Source organism: Nothobranchius furzeri, chromosome 14 (assembly GCF_043380555.1).
Source record: "Nothobranchius furzeri strain GRZ-AD chromosome 14, NfurGRZ-RIMD1, whole genome shotgun sequence".
NCBI classification, from domain to species: domain Eukaryota; kingdom Metazoa; phylum Chordata; class Actinopteri; order Cyprinodontiformes; family Nothobranchiidae; genus Nothobranchius; species Nothobranchius furzeri.
In genome coordinates this window covers 39607065-39623483 of record NC_091754.1, presented here as the reverse complement: position 1 = coordinate 39623483, position 16419 = coordinate 39607065, and the positions used below count along the sequence as shown (strand labels likewise).

General features: G+C 41.5%; 2 protein-coding genes across 3 annotated transcripts in view; both read right to left on the bottom strand.

The window, feature by feature from the left end:
• The window catches only part of fundc1 (FUN14 domain containing 1), a 497656-nt gene that overhangs the window by 218045 nt on the left and 263192 nt on the right, over window positions 1–16419 (bottom strand). The window lies entirely within an intron of this gene.
• The window catches only part of tnfsf11 (TNF superfamily member 11), a 53637-nt gene continuing 42249 nt past the window's right edge, over window positions 5032–16419 (bottom strand). For both annotated transcript variants that reach the window (XM_015965680.3, XM_054747233.2), the window contains one exon: window positions 5032–5670. In XM_015965680.3, the coding sequence (XP_015821166.1) occupies window positions 5249–5670 (422 nt within the window). In that variant the 3' untranslated portion in view covers window positions 5032–5248. The remainder of the gene's footprint in view (window positions 5671–16419) is intronic.

Here is a 16419-nt window from a genome sequence, read left to right as displayed (position 1 = left end):
CAATGGGAAGGTGTGGAACTCGCCCATACATGAAGGGGGCCAAACCAGTCGTCTCATGCACTGTGCAATTGTAGCAGAATGTGAGGGTGCGTAGCATTTGCAGCCACCTAGCTTTGGCAGTCGGAGGGAGGGTTCTCAGCATATTCCCAAGAGTTCTGTTGAAACGTTCAGTGACAGCCTGCGGGCAACATGTTTTGCTGACTGATTTCGACAGGGGAAAGCGTGAGCCATTTTGGAGAAATAGTCAGTTACGACCAGAACATCCACCTTCTTATTGTCACCAAGCTCAGCGGTCCAAAAATCAGTGCACACTAGTTCCATCGGTTCCAATGTCTGAATGTTTTCTAGTGGTGCACAGGCATCAGGCTCAGGTGTTTTTCCAACTACACATCTCTCACACTGTCGAACATGGTTTGTTATGTCTTTTTCCATCCCGACCCAGAAAAACCTCTCACGGGCGAGAGAAAGTATTCGTGCCTGGCCCTGATGACCTGTATTATCATGGAGGCTGAGGGGGACCTGCCCCTGACAAGATTGGCACGGTGTAGCCTAATCCAGTAATCAAATGCACTCTCGCCTTTTTCTGGAATTGTTGTGTAGAAGTCAGCTAATGGAAGAGGTGAGCACTGATTAGGGGGCAAAGTGTCGCCGCAGGATTCCATAACTAGCCTCTGGGTCGCGGATGATATCCATGTCGCTATTTCTGATGCCAACCTGGACTACATCCTTGGCTTTTCCTCTTAAGTGAACAAGGATCTCTTCAGCTTGTTCTTCAGATCTCAGATTCCCCCTTTTTATGAACGCTCTCATCAAATCCTCCCACTCTATCACAGAAACGAGATCAGAACCATCCCCTCTGAAGCATGGAGGGTCTATAAGCTTCCTGTGGGACACAAGCTGCACAGGTGCAGCACCATCAGCAGCTCGAGATGACACAGTAGGGGAAGATGCTGCTGCAGATGCAGGCAAAGGGGTACTAGCAGATGGGCCGAGCTGGGTTAAAATAATCTGTGCTACTCTCTGACCAACCAGCTGAATCACATCTCCCATCTGACTCGCAATCTCTGTAGCGATATTATCTAGGTTGGGAGAATGTGAACTGTTGTCCTGCGACACAGAGCTAGGGGGAGGGGCAAGAACTCTTTGACTTGACTGAGACCCAGGCATCCCCCGAATACCCCCTCTAACAAAGCCACGCCCACTGACTGGAGTGTCATAACGCAAAACCAAAGGAGAACACAACACCCCCCTACCTCTACCAAAAACAGGAGTACTCGATCCCTCCTGTGTGTGATCCATAATCAAAACCAGAGTATTAGACAATTAGATAGTCAGAATCATTTTTTTTCTTTGCCCTTCAAAAAAATTGTCAGAAGGAATAACCATAAATCACAAGCATGCAGCGGCGAAACTGGTCCCACGTAATGGAGAGGAGTCTACCGCCCAACCAGGAGATCGATGGGTCACGGCACCAATGTAACCCCTTCTGTCTTTATCTCCACCGCTGTAAGAGTGAAACTCTCTGGACTCAAGATGGGTAGAGTTCAGGATTGGTTTATTCCCTCTGCAGGCTTCTGCAATTACATAGGATATGCAAAACTATGGGTTTCCAGCAACAGGATTCTGCCCAAAACACAGCAAAAGCCACCTCGCTACTAACGGAATACCCGGAAAACAGAACGTTCATCTGCAGCGGACTTCCACTGTGGATTTTCAAAAAAAAAAAAATCTAAAAATCGAAGCTAACAAAATAAAACAAACTCCATGTTTGCAATAGCAGGTTTTAACAGGAATTTAACAACAACGAAACCATGTTAATTATTTACACCGTTACATATGCCAATTTTTCTCATTGTTTATCAGTAATTTTCACTAACTTATTTGAGCATCTTTACATTTTTCTATATTTAACGGTTGCAAATGTTAAATGTAAAGTAATTTTTTTATTTTCTCATTGTACTGTCAAATGTACGGTAAAATACTGGCAGCTGTGGTTGCCACTAATTTACCGTAAAATGTGTTAAGTACAAATAAAATGCTGTAATTTCTTATACAGTTTCACTGTGTTTTTTATTGTTAAAGGTTTCAATAAAATTTACCATATTTTTATTTGTAGTTATTTGCCATAATAAGGTTTATCCTATTACTGTTAAATTAACAACAAATCAATGTAAATATTACTATAACTTTTTAACTGTAAAAATCCGTAAAAAGCTATGTAAAGTTACTTTTTTTTTTTACATAAAATTACTGTATAATAGACAAATATATTAGTTATTTTTCCTGCCATGATTTTGGTAAAAAAAAACATTGTCTACTGTAAAATTTAGGATTACAAAACCAGTATACCGTATTTTCATTTACAGATTACACATTTTTTTCACGGTATATTCCTGGCAACCACAGCTGCCGGTATTTTACCGTAAACTTGACAGATTTTTTTTACAGTGTGGGATGGGAGGAGCCAAGCCGAGTAGAGTCCAATAAATCCTAACCCTGGACCGACTCTGAGATGGGACCCATTCCTGTGGGAATGCAGACCGCTGAGCTTTGGAGTGAAAACCTATCAGGTATTGCTGAGGTCCTCCGTGATCAATAACATAGAATAACGGACATCAGATCAGCTTTAGATGAAAGAAGAGGAGGGAGGGTCTACACTGCTGGTGTTGGGTTAGAGAACACCTCACTCAGTAAATCCATTGTAGCATTGTTAGCTTAAGCATTCTTTATCGTGACTAAACAATGTGCTAACATGTGTAGCTAGAAATAGATTCTGGAGAGAAAAACAGAACAGAGTGCTTCTGTCACATTTGTCTGAAAAGCTCCACCAATAACACGTTTCAGACCAACAGCAACCATCTGGTTGTCGGTCTCACTGAACCACCACACTTCCCCGGGTCCTCCGCAGCAACAGACACCACTGGTGTGAGAGGTTCTCTGCTCTGTAACATCAGAGGAGAAACAGCCAGCTGCTACCTCTTCGAGAAAAACACCGTTTGACATCACAGACAGCAAAGGCGTTTGGACCTGGAGAACGGAGACTAGTGTTTAGAGCCATCTCGTTTTCTCTGGCCCGTTTGGGCCCACCATGGGCTTTGAGGGCTGTGTTTGGTCTAGTGTGGGCAGGGCAAACCCACTTACCCCAGAATTAACCAACAAGGATTTTGTGTATGGTTGCATGAACCACATAACTTTTCCCACGTGGGCCCCTTTCAGATTTAGTTAAGGGCCACCCACAAGTCCCATGCTTGACACCAACAACGCCACTGTGGGTAGTCCTTGGCCACATGCCACTGTGGGTGCCCACAGATTCCCCCATGAGGATTTAAACTCGGCACACGGCTGGATTTCCCATACTGGCTTTTACCCACGGTGTGTGGATACTCCTGTGGGTGCCCACGCATCGGTGCAGACATTCATTGGGCGGACACAGGGCCCACCACAAGGGCTCAGCATGGGGTGGATCTGGGCAGATATGTCTGTGGGTTTCCCAAAGGGGCCCATGTGTGAAAAGACATGTTGGCCCCATTCATACACCCGATCCTTGTGTGATAACTCTGGGGTAAGTGTGGGTTTCACTGCCTGTACTACCCCAGACACAGCCCACGGAGGGCCCAGACAGGCATGTCGGCTCGGTTCACTTCAATTCAGTGTGAATTCTAGTCCAGAATCTTATTATTGGACTTAGAAAATATAGTTTTAAAAAATATCTAAGATACGTGACACAAGTTCTCTAAATACATATTAGAGTTATTATAATATTTAGTGATTGTGATGGTAAAGCAGCAGTAGCTCAGGAGGTTGTAGGTTCAATCCCAGCTTTGCCCAGGTTAACATCCCCGTGTTGGGAGGGCAGCAGTGGATTATCATCAGCTTCGGTGGGAGGTCCTACAGGAATAAACGTTTGAGGACAGCTGTGTAGTCATGGTGAAGAACTGGTGCTCACCCCTCTAACAGCCATGTCTGGGCTCAGAGTGTGTGTGTGTGTGTGTAGGGGGGGCCGCAAGATTTCCACCATGTTTACTGACACAACACATTTTAATGGTTTCTGCTGCTGAGTGTCAACCATTGGGAAACACAGTCATGTGACTACAGTGGAACACTAACATTCTTTGTTTATGGCCCAGTCGAAAACCAGACGTTCCACTCTCACACACACACACACATACGCGCGCGCACACACACACACACACTCACACTCTTCTGGTTTGGGTTCATATTCAGGTGGATGTGTAATGTTCAGCAGAAGAGGAGGTGGGCGGAGTTTGAGTTTCAGTGGTCATCTGACCCAGGAACTCACTAATCATCAGAGAACATGTACAAAAGTAGTATTTTATTAAACATAAACAAACATAAATAAAAACAGGTGTGCCAGAGCATGAGGAGGAATAACAAAGTCACAAACATGGACACAGTTGTCAGAATGAGACTCTTAAGTACAGGATCTGTGTTTCAACAAGCGTGTCTGGGCGCTGCGTACTGGATGTTAGGTGTAAATGTTTGGCCAGCTGCCCTGTGGCTCTACAGCTAATAAATAAATACTTAGTGCATGTTCCCACTGACCTCCCTGGAGAGCCAAATGAAAACCAGAATTAAGTTAAGAGGAGCCGAACTCAGCTCTGCTCCCGTGAAGACGCCAGGCAGGCCGGCTGTCTGCGTCTCTTCTTTAGGAACCTTTTCACAGCAAACCCAACCAAGCAGGACAGGAGCCGGTGGGCCAGCCAGGGCTGCTGGGTCAAACATCCTGAATCCATCTGGCTGCTGTGAAGTAGGTCTGTCACTAACAAAACAAGTCTGAATGACACGTCAAGTGGTTTCTGTCACACCTCAGAGGACCGGAGCACACAATGGTTCTGTCGCACAAGGTCTGGGTCAAAGTTCAACCTTCCAGGTTAAGAGAACAATCGCACATTTCCACACGTCTGACATTTCACTGGTCCACACCTTCGGTACAAACAGCCGTGCCGGACCTGGTTCTGGTTCTGCTACCAGCACCGAGATGTCGGCTTGTCTCTCTTACAGCTAACATTTCACCTCCTCAGTTCATCAGCTCCGGTTCCCACAACCAGATGGTCTGACACAAATCAGAACCCTGTCTGTACCTAGGTGGGAGGGTGGACAGGTGGGCCGAGGACTCCAGGGTCTTCCATGAAGAAAGTGAAACAGAAATCAACAACAGGTGGGTTTAAAACAGGACACATAAGTAACAGTGTTTCTTTGGTGTTCATGTTCAGTAGCATGCTGGCTCTCAGTTCCCCATCTTTATGGCCCCAAAGTACGTCCCCTCTGCCTCCTTGTCTAGCAGCCATGCGTTGGACACGTTGACAAACACTGCGTCTCCCTTGTCCAGGTAAATAGCTCGTCCCTGTTGGGCGCAGTACATGTTATAGCTGGTGTTGTCCCAGCGCATGGTGCTGCCCGTCTTCATCAGCACCGCTGGCTTGTTGCTGTTTTGTCTGATGCTTTGGTGGAACACGTACTGGATCAGCTGGGTGTTGCTGACGTCCACTGAAGCCTGGATGCTGTCTCCATGGTTGTAGTAGCGGAAGCAGGTTTTAGCATAGACATAGTAGAGACCCGACACCATCACAAACAGCTTCCCGTTCTGGTAGCTCATGTTACGAACGGTTGAGTGCACTTCATCCCAGTTGATCAGAACCGAGTCGGCCTCTGAAAGACAGTAAAAAAAGACAAGAGGGTTTTGATTGGTAGTTGAAGCAGCTGTTTGACCAAAGAGATTCATCAGGAGATGAAAGTGTGAGAACTAAAAGAAAGCACTGGTCAGTGGAGCTGTTCAGTTCAGTGCTAACGACATCCTGTCATATACACATACAAGTCCTGTCATATGACCTGATTCCAATGTAAATGACCCGTATTAGATATAGCGCCTTCTAGAGTCCTGGAACCCCCCAAGGCACTTTACAACACAATCAGTCATTCACTCATTCACATGCTGGTGGTGATGAGCTACAATGTAGCCACAGCTGCCCTGGGGTGTGCTGACAGAGGCGAATCTGCTGGCGCCACCGGTCACTCCGACCACCACCAGCAGGCAGCGGGGGTTTAAGTGTCTTGCCCAAGGACACAACGACAGTGACAGACTGAGCGGGGCTCAAACCTTACGGGACGAGCACTTAACTCCTATGCCACCGTCCATAAACAAACGCTGCCACATGATTAGAAATAAGAGTCCAAAGCTACCAAAACATCAATAGAATACAACTGTAACGTCACGTAATGCCCTGGTTTTAAGACTCACAGGTCAGATACACAGCCTGGGTCACCTTGCCCTGGCTACTACTCCAATCTGCAATATAGTCCTTCACAGCAGACTTAGTCTGCTACGACTCCTTTAATCTATGCAGCTGTCTGCTTATCTGACTGCTATTCCATCCAGCAAGAAGAGGACATTTCAAGATTTAAAAGAATCATTTAAATAAACTCTCTTTACTGCTATTCATTAAGGTTCATTATAACTGTGTTTAATTACTGAAATGAATTCTTATTCTTTGGTTAATAATTATTTATGATAATCAGTAATGTGTAACTATGACAAGAATCATGTGCACTTAGTCAGCTCACACAGGTCACAGTAACTAAGTTAAAGGTAACTGCACTCACATGATCTTTTCCCATAACACCAGAACTTTCTATCTTCAGGGAGGCATGTTTCTGAGGGTTTGTTAAATCTTCCTTCTACATGCCAAAACCTGATTTGTTAGAAATGATAATAGCCATCTTTTAAAACAACTCTCGTCATTTGCGAGGGAGTTCTAGAGAAGTTGGGACGGCTGCCCAACGCTCTTTAACCAAACAAGCGATTTCTGTCACGCTGGCAGAATTACTCCGACACAACAAAACGACATCTGCAGAACAAGCTGATGCTACGAGATTCCTTAAGAATCTGCAGACGCAAACCAATTCCACCTGTGTGCCTGCTGCATCTCTAGGACCGGAGAAGTCGCTACCATCGGTCTTCCCTACCGGACCCAGTACCCTGAGGCTGTTCCAACATCCTATTCTGACCTCCGGATCCACGACGAGGGTCGCCTGACGGTGAGGTAGAACACAGATTGCATCTGAATGCTCTTCAATAAGAACAACTTAGCTTATTGACAAAACCAAATTCTTTCTCCACCCAGAACGTGTCTGCCTGAACTTGCTGACTAAGTGCACATGATTCTTGTCATAGTTAAACACTACTGATTATCATAAATAATTATTAACCAAAGAATAATAATCCTTCCATGACGAGGGTCGCCTGACGGTGAGGTAGAACATAGATTATGTCTCTAATGCATTTAAGCAATCTAAACAATAAATCCAAAGAAATGTAAACTTACAAACTGAAATCATGAAAAATGCGCGAGAGTACTAAGTGGACTTACAATGGTACCACAGATCAATGCAGAAGTGAAGGCAACCAGCATTGAAGTGGTCGCATTTAGAATCAGTGATACATGCCTTAATTCTCTTTTGTACATTCGTTCTGTGTTTATCTTCGTAATCCATTTCATTGTTCTTTTTACACAGTTTAGTGACGAAAAGGTAGTTTTTTACTTGACAGATTTTGACTAATGTCTCTAGCAGCAAGGAGGACGCGGGCAGTAGAGGGCAACATTGTCCTCTGCTGCCCACAGATAAACAGAAGTGATGCCACCAACACCAGCAATCTCTGTTGATGACTAGAAATGTTAGTCCAAACAAGTCACGTAAAAAAAATGTTTTTCACTAAAATGTGTAAAAAAAGAACAAAGAAATGGACATGCCTTTGTTACCTTTTGTCTGGATTATGCAAACTCACTGCTCCTGTTACAGATTGTTCAGAATGCTGCCAGCAAGGTTTCTGACCAATACAAGCAGGTAGAGTCATATCACACCAGTTTTGGCCCATCTCCAGTGGCTTCCTGTTTTGTTCAGGGTACAATTTAAGATCTTACTGTTTTGCCTTTAAGGCACTGAATGGTCAGGCACCTGCATATTTGTCTGACCTGTTTAGGCCATAGGGGCTGATGCGCCCACTACAGTAGGTTGATGGATGCTAGTCTGTCCACCTACCATGAACTATAAAATGAGGGGGAAAAAGGCCTTCATGAATACTGTGCCAGAACTGTAAAATGCTCTGTCCATTGCAATCCACCGATCACCCACTGACACACTTTTTTAAGCCCACACTCAACACCCACTTTTATGATCTAGCTTTTAAATCATCACTGATCTGTTTCACATTTTAGCTTCTAGAGCTTTTACTTGTTTTTATTTTATTTTTTAAAGTATGATTTATTTACAGATTTCATACCATCAAAACAAACCCAATTACAACCAACGCAGCAGACCCACAAAACTAAAACAAAACCTTTGAGAAAAGTTGTACATGAGTATCATCTAGCACATTCATCACACACATAGTCCTCACTGTGTATCGTCCATTTTGAGCGAAGTAACATGCTTTACTGTTGCAAGCTCTCGCATGCCAAAAACAATGGGAGGTAATAAACAAAGTCATAAGGAGCGCAAAGATAAGCTCAAGTTCGCTCCTGCGAGTGGAATCAGGCAGGTGATAAGGAGGAGTGGTCCAACTGAACAGGAAGTAGCACAGGATGCGGGACAGAAGAAGGCAAATTGAAGAGACATCTCAGAATGTGAAAGTCCTCTGTGGGGGAGTTTGACTTTGGGTGGACCTGAAACCAGCTTACAAATATAACGACCATATGGTTTTGGCTGTCTTGTGTTTGACTGAGATATTTAACTGACAAATAATGACATTGTTTTGCTGTCTTGTGATAAAAAGATGTATGTAACTGACAAATGATTACACTGTTTAGGCTGTCTCATGACTGGTTGAGATATTGCTTCACTATGGAAAATGTTTGGCTTGGCAGTTTGTTAGAATGATATAAAAAGAGCAGTTAGAGTCAGACAGAGCAGTGGTAGAGAGTAAGAGAGTAGAGGTGGGATAGAAGAGGTCGTCCTCCGTCCTCTGGAGGATGACGAGAGAAGTTGAAGAGAGTTAGAGTGTGTGACAGAGCTGACACAAGTCGACGAAGTAGCAGCGACCAGTTATCCTCTGGAAGATTTTTAGAAGCAGCATTCTCCTAAGGGGATTTGTTAATCTTCAATTTACTCTTTTTTGTACTTTTTAATTTTGAAATAAACTTTTTGGAAAAAGAATCCTCGTTCTCAATTCTTAAAGGTCTCTATTAGCCTTTGAGTTGGGAGCCCCGACCAGATCCAAAGGAGAGGTAAGCCACCTTGAATTGCTTGTTCCTGTGCTTCAGGACTTGTTTTCAGGTTGTGACAGATTAAGAAAAGATACCTTAGGTAATGGGAGCTAGTCTCCTCTCCTCCTTGGTTGTGGGACACCCTAAGGGTTATAGATCATAATGGTTCAATGGTTCAAACAGGCTTTGTTCTGCACTGAAAAAGTCTCTGTTTAGCGTGGGAAGGAACCATTTCAAAGGGTGGATTAATTAGATTAATTGATAAATCCATGTTAGCCTGATCAACTAACAGGAATCATTTTCTAGTTACCACCGCCCACATTGCTGACAGATTAATCCTGATAGGACCCAAATAATAGTCACCTAGATGGCCTCTAGTGAACTTCCACCCTAGTAATTAAAACCATTAAATAACGAGAGAGTTAAAAGGGAAGTGTGTTATCACAGAAGAACAAGTATGGCAATCTTCATTCCAATTTAAAATAGAAAAAGAATTCTAATTAGGGAGTCCAAACCAGGGTCTGTACAATAAAACTCACCTGCGACCTCACCTCCCTGAAAAAGCAGCGTATTCTAAGGTTCTAACGGAACCAATATAAGTACACGCTCGCGACATTACAAGAGGTAGCCATATCTTAAGACAGTCATTATCAGAACCTCTGAGGGAATATTTAATCTTTTCCAATTTCAAAAAGTAAGAGACATCTTTGATCCATTGAGAGTGAGTTGGCATGTGAGTATTTCCAGTGAAATAAAATAACTCCTGCCAGGAATGTGAAAAAAAGCGACCATGTCAGCAAAGTGGGCAGGTAAGGTACAATCCAGAGGAGGGATACCGAACAGGGTAGACAGAGGAGATTGTGGGATTTTCATAGACGCAATAGCTGAAAGTGAGTCAAAACCAGATTTGTAAAGGGATGATAACGTAGGACAGGTCAGAAACATGTATAAGGTTGGTTGGGCCAAGAGAACATCCTAAACAGTTTGAATCAATATTAGAGAAAATCTGAGCCTACCTGCTCCTGGACCAGTGTACCCTATACACTACCTTACATTGAAGAATGCAATGCCTAACATACATGTTGGAGAAGACTGAATTTATAGACCCCGAACCATGGGAACAAACATCCCGGTTCTAAAGTCAATCTTCACCCACGTACATCACACGCCACGTGATCAGGAAGCAGAAAATCCATGTGTTAGGAGATCGTTTTGGGCCGCTGTTGTAAAAAAAGTGAGGTGCGATCCGGAAAAGCTTCTGCCGATCACAATTCGACAACAGATTATGAAAGAACGAATAATGCTCGAAATGTGCAGATTTTTCCTGATGTAAGGGGTGAGTCTCTGCTTTGTTTTGGTTGTTTTGGCGCTGACATCGTCATAGTGTGCAAAGTTCTGTGACTCTTAAAAAAACTGTGAAAACGCTAAAAAACGCTGGCAGCGAAGGGCTCTACTGATCAGGAAACGGCTGGCAGTGAATGAGTTAATAAATACAGAAATCACTTCCTGATTCCTCAGTTCTCCAGCTGCCTCCTGGTTAGGCCAACTGGTGAGCAAGCATTTGGAACCAACCTCTATTTAGACCCCAAGGTCAAAGCCTCTCTGCAATGCTTGTGAGTGATATCAGACACAACGGCTCTTTTAAGAGCCATACAACACCTCAGACGTGTAACCTGCAGACGCTGATTGCATCTCATGGCCAGTGAAATCTGAATTTAAAGGAAGCTATGACTCTTTGGGTTCTCGTGGTCACAATGTCTGGTGAACTCACCACTCTGGTTGCCTTTCTTCTGGACCGCAGAGAGTGACAGTCACACAAGGGTATCGTAGACTCTGCACAATGGTGTCGGATGATTTTAAGAATAAAATTTTGCTCATCAAACCATGCAACCAAATTGATTTTACAACCCAGAAATCACAAGATCTCCCAGATACTTAACAAGGTTTTGCTATAAACATCTAGCTTACATTCTATCATTTAAATCATTATCTGATATCCTGTACTACCATCATTTCATTCATACTAGTTTAGAAAAACAGAATTCATTTAATTTTTTCTCAACCATATCCTTGACTCTGTCTGAATTAATAGTGTGTGTTCCCTGAATAGTCAATGAAACTAGAGACATCTAAAGCAAACATTCAAAGATCTATCAGATTCATATTTATATGGAATATTTAATAGTGATAATAACTGATCACTTAATGAACATGTAGCTAATCCTCAGTGCTACAATAATGGCGAGCCTATGCAGCCTTTTCAAATCATAACACTTCATATTAGTAACATCCTTTCTAAAGTTTACAATCTCTGCTAGGTTTTGTTCTGCTGAAGCGTAGATGGAGCCTCCCATCACCTCTTCATCCTCTTATCTAGGAGCGCTGACTCATCTCTCACATAACCATGTCTGTAACTACTCAAAGCATTTGCTCACGAGACTGTTTTACCTTCAAAAGGGAGAGAATGTGTTCATTTGTGTTTTTCTTTATTTATTTATTTGTGTTTCTGCATGTGTATAACTTGGAAGAGAGGATGCTCTAAATCTGAAGTTATAAACAAAAGAATTTAATTCCTAACTGGGATTGATTACTCTCATTACTCTCAGGAAGTCCACAGAATGTAGTTAAAAGTCTTCAGCTTGTCCAAAATGCTGCAGCTAGAGTTCTGATGAGAATTAAAAAGAGAGATCATATCTCTCCTGTCTTAGCTTCCCTACATTGGCTACCTGTTAAATTCAGAATAGAATTTAAGATCCTCATTCTCACATATAAAGCTCTTAATAATCAAGCTCGATCATACATCAGTGACCTGATTGTTCCATACGTTCCTGAACGAGCAATTCGCCCTCAGACTGCAGGTTTACTGGTGGTTCCCAGAATATCTAAAAATAGGATGGGAGGCAGATCTTTTAGTTATCAGGCTCCTCTCCTGTGGAACCAGCTCCCAGCTTTAGTCCGTGAGGCCGACACCTTGTCTACTTTTAAGACTAGGCTTAAAACATTTTTATTTGATAGGGCCTATGGTTAAAATCTGATGTTAGACTAGATCTGGACAGGTGGGGGAGTAGAGGGAGGTGGAGTTTACAGTCAGTAAAGACGGCTCTCCCTTGCCCTGCCTCCAACATGCCTCCATCTAAAAGGCTAGGTTATCCAGAGTTATCTCTGTAGTTATGCTGCTATAGGCTTAGACTGCTGGAGGATACACTGACCACTTTTCACACTCGACTACTTTCTTCTACAATCTGGTCTTTAACTGTATTATTTCCTGCTATTTCAGCTGTTAACTTTATATTTTCTCTAAGTGTTTTTCACCCCAGAAGAAGCTACAATGATGTTCTGCTGAGCTGTGGTAGCCTCGTGGAGGGGGCCATCAGCTAGCACAGTGGTTCCCAAACTTATTTAGCCGTGCACCCCCTTCTATGTCCCGACCATGTCGACGCACCCCCCAGCCCCCATATCAGGGCATGGCTATGTGTATGTGTGTGTGTGTGTGTGTATATATATATATATATATATATATATATATATATCTCAAGACGTCAAGCTAAACAGACAGGGTTAAAAAAATATGATCGACCTTTTTCCCCATCACTTTCATTTTTTAAATAGAAATTAATAAACATTCGATACTTACAATTTCCTTTTATTTAATTTTAAATAAATATTTAGAGTGCCCAGGTAGCACATAAAAAACGCAATTTAACGGTTTTCTTAAAGTAGGAACGTTTAACCTGTGGCCAGAGCGCTCTCCTTCCTTCTGCTCTGCGTAAACCTGAACTGGCCACCTACTTGTGCGTAATCAAATGTCTATAGGGAAAAGATGGAAAACCTATAGCCATGAGGTTCACTTTTGCCTCAGACCGACTTATTGCTGCTTCATGGTGTGGCTGAATCTGCGATCCGCTGCCACGCGGACTGGAATAACAAACGCTGCAGTAACATGAGTTGTAGTCAGGTTCGGAGTCACTGGCTGGAGCGGACCCGACTTTAGTACGTCATCCCAAAATAGAAGCTAATATCTTAATTAGACCTGGAATGAAAAATGTTATAAAACCTCTTAAAAGTTTTTATCATGAAGGAGGCAGCGCTCATTTCTGTCTTCAGTCTGACGGCGCGCCGGAGTTTGTGCGGCGTGCGCGCTTATTGAATCTGTGTGTGTGTGAGTGTGTGTGTGTGTGTGTGCGTGCACGCGCGCGCGGCACAGCTCCACAAGCCGCTCAAGTCACCGCGTCTCGTTATTGGCGCTATTTAAACCAATATTGTAAAATTACTTCTGCCCAGCCCAGATGTGCTCACATGTGCACCCGTGAGCCGTGGTTCCGCTGGAACGCGTCTGACCTCTGACAGATGCACTCTGAACTTCAGATCCAGATTCCATCCTCTCCCTCAGAAAAAGAAGAGAGATGCACCAATTATAATAATGAGATTTACAAACATAAAACCTAATAACGCAATCCTGAGACAAGGGAAAAAGCTGAAGGGAACAAATGTCTACTTAAACGAGCACCTCACCAAAAAAAAAATAAAAATAACTCAGACATAGCCAGGGAGGCACGACTTGTCAGAAAACAAAAGAAAATACAGTCAACCTGGACTGCCAACTGTAAGGTGTTTATTAAATGGTTCATCAGAGGCAGCTAAAGAGTTGGCTGTCAGAGAAATAGATGACTTAGATAAATACCACTAGATAGGGATAAATCAACAAGGTAACTAATCCACTTATAACTTAATGGACATTCATCCAAACAGTAATCTCATTAATCACGTAAATGCTCAACAATACTGAAAATTCACAAAAAAAAAAAGAATATGCATGAACTAGAACAAGATATTGATCCAGATAATAATTTTTCTGATCATTTAAACAATATCTTCTTCTATTATATGGATGATCAATTCAACAGTATACTTACCCCTGAGCAAGGTTTATCTATTATCCATTTTAACAGTAGAAGCCTGTATGCCAATCATGAAAATATCACACAATATTTCAAACAGTTCAAAAAATCATGTGATGTCATAGCTCTATCAGAAACCTGGTTGAAACCTGAAAAGGGAATAGATTTTGATTTGGATGGATATATACTCAATTCTATGAACAGGAAAACCAAGGTGGGAGGAGGGGTTGTGCTGTACATAAACAATACTCTTCATTGTAGAGTGGTGGAAAAGATCACATTCACAATTGATGATGTTATGGAATGTATAACTGTGGAGATAAATATGGAAAAACATAAAAATGTGATAGTGAGTTGTGTGTACAGGGCACCAGGAGCTTGTATTGACATTTTTATGAGTAATATGGAAAATATATTAGCTCTAAATAATAAGAAGGTCATGTTCCTCTGTGGAGACTTTAATATAGATCTGTTGAACTCAAACAAACACAAAATGACAGAGGAATTTATAAATACAATGCTCAGTATGACTTTTTATCCATTGATCACAAAACCCAGTAGAATAACTAAGCGTAGTTCAACTTTAATTGACAATATATTTACCAACAGTATGGAAAGCACATTAATCAGTGGACTAATGATAAATGACATCAGTGACCATTTGCCAGTGTTTACAATCTATGATTGTGAGTGTGAAAGGATAACGAAGAGATACCAAAGGAAATATATCAGACTAAAAACAGAAGAATCGATAGAAGCAACAGTGATTTGCAAGCTCAAACCTGGTCACAACTGTATAATGAAACTAATGTTGAAAGGGCATATGAATACTTCCTTAATATATTTAAGTCACTTTATGATAAACATTGTCCAATATATATATATAATATACTAAAAAAATAAAACCCAACAAACCATGGATCACAAAGGGACTGTTAAATGCTTGTAAAAAAAAAGAATATTCTCTATAAACCGTATATAGCAAATTGAACGATAGAGGCAGAACAAAGGTACAAGAAATATAACAATAAATTGACTACTGTAATGAGGGTATGTAGGAAGAAATATTATACAAAATTATTAAATGAAAATAAAACCAATAGTAAAGGCATATGGAAATTGTTGAATGACATTATTAAGAAAAATAAGGCTAGTTATAATTATCCAGAATGTTTTATTGATGGAAATAGCGCTACAAACAACAGAAGTCAAGTGGTGGAAGGGTTCAATGAGTTCTTTGTGAATATTGGACAAAGGCTGGCACAAGAAATTGAAGAGAACCAGCCTAAAGATAGCAAAGCCATGGAAAACAATATAGTAAAGAACTCCCACTCAATGTTCCTTAGGGCCGTTAATACAAAAGAGATGATAGGTACAGTAAATATGTTTAAAAGAAAGACATCTACTGATTGGAATGGAATAGATATGCTAATAGTCAAGAAATTCGTTAATAGTGTCGCAGATCCACTGACCCATATCTGTAATCTCTCATTTTCATCTGGTGTATTCCCACAAAAAAATGAAAATAGCTTAAGTCATACCATTATTTAAAGCAGGAGACAAACAACTTTTTACAAACTACAGGCCTGTATCATTATTGTGCCAGTTTTCTAAAATACTTGAAACATTTTTTAATTACAGGCTAGAAGAATTTATTGAACAATTTAATTTGCTGTCAGAAAGCCAGTATGGCTTCAGGAAAAATAGATAATTCGCTGTAGCATTAATGGATTTAATAGAAGAAGTCACAAATTGCATGGATAAAAACAAACATGTTTTTTTTTTATTGATCTCAGAATAGCATTTGATACTATAGACCATGACATACTATTTATGAAAATGGAAAGATATGGCATTAGAGGGGTGGTTTTGGATTGGTTAAAAAGTTATATGGGAAATAGACAACAGTTTGTTCAAATGGGAGATGTCATGTCCAACTGTCTCGACATAACTGTTGGTGTACCACAAGGGTCAGTACTGTGTCCTAAGTTATTTATTATGTCTATAAATTACTTAGTTATGGTTTCAAAAAATAAAAAATAAAAATTTTGTTTGCAGATGACACCGAAGCTCTTTGTTCTGGGGAAAATATACAGCAATTATTGGGAGAAGTGAGGACTGAAATGAGTAAGTTGAAAGAATGGTTGAGCTTGAACACAATTATCATTAAACTTGGACAAGACCAAAGTCATCTTGTTCGGAAATCGAAGAGTGGACTCCGAGATAAAACTGATGTTGGACAATGTAAGAATAGAGAGTTTATGAAACAAAATTTCTGGGGGTTATCCTAGACCATAATA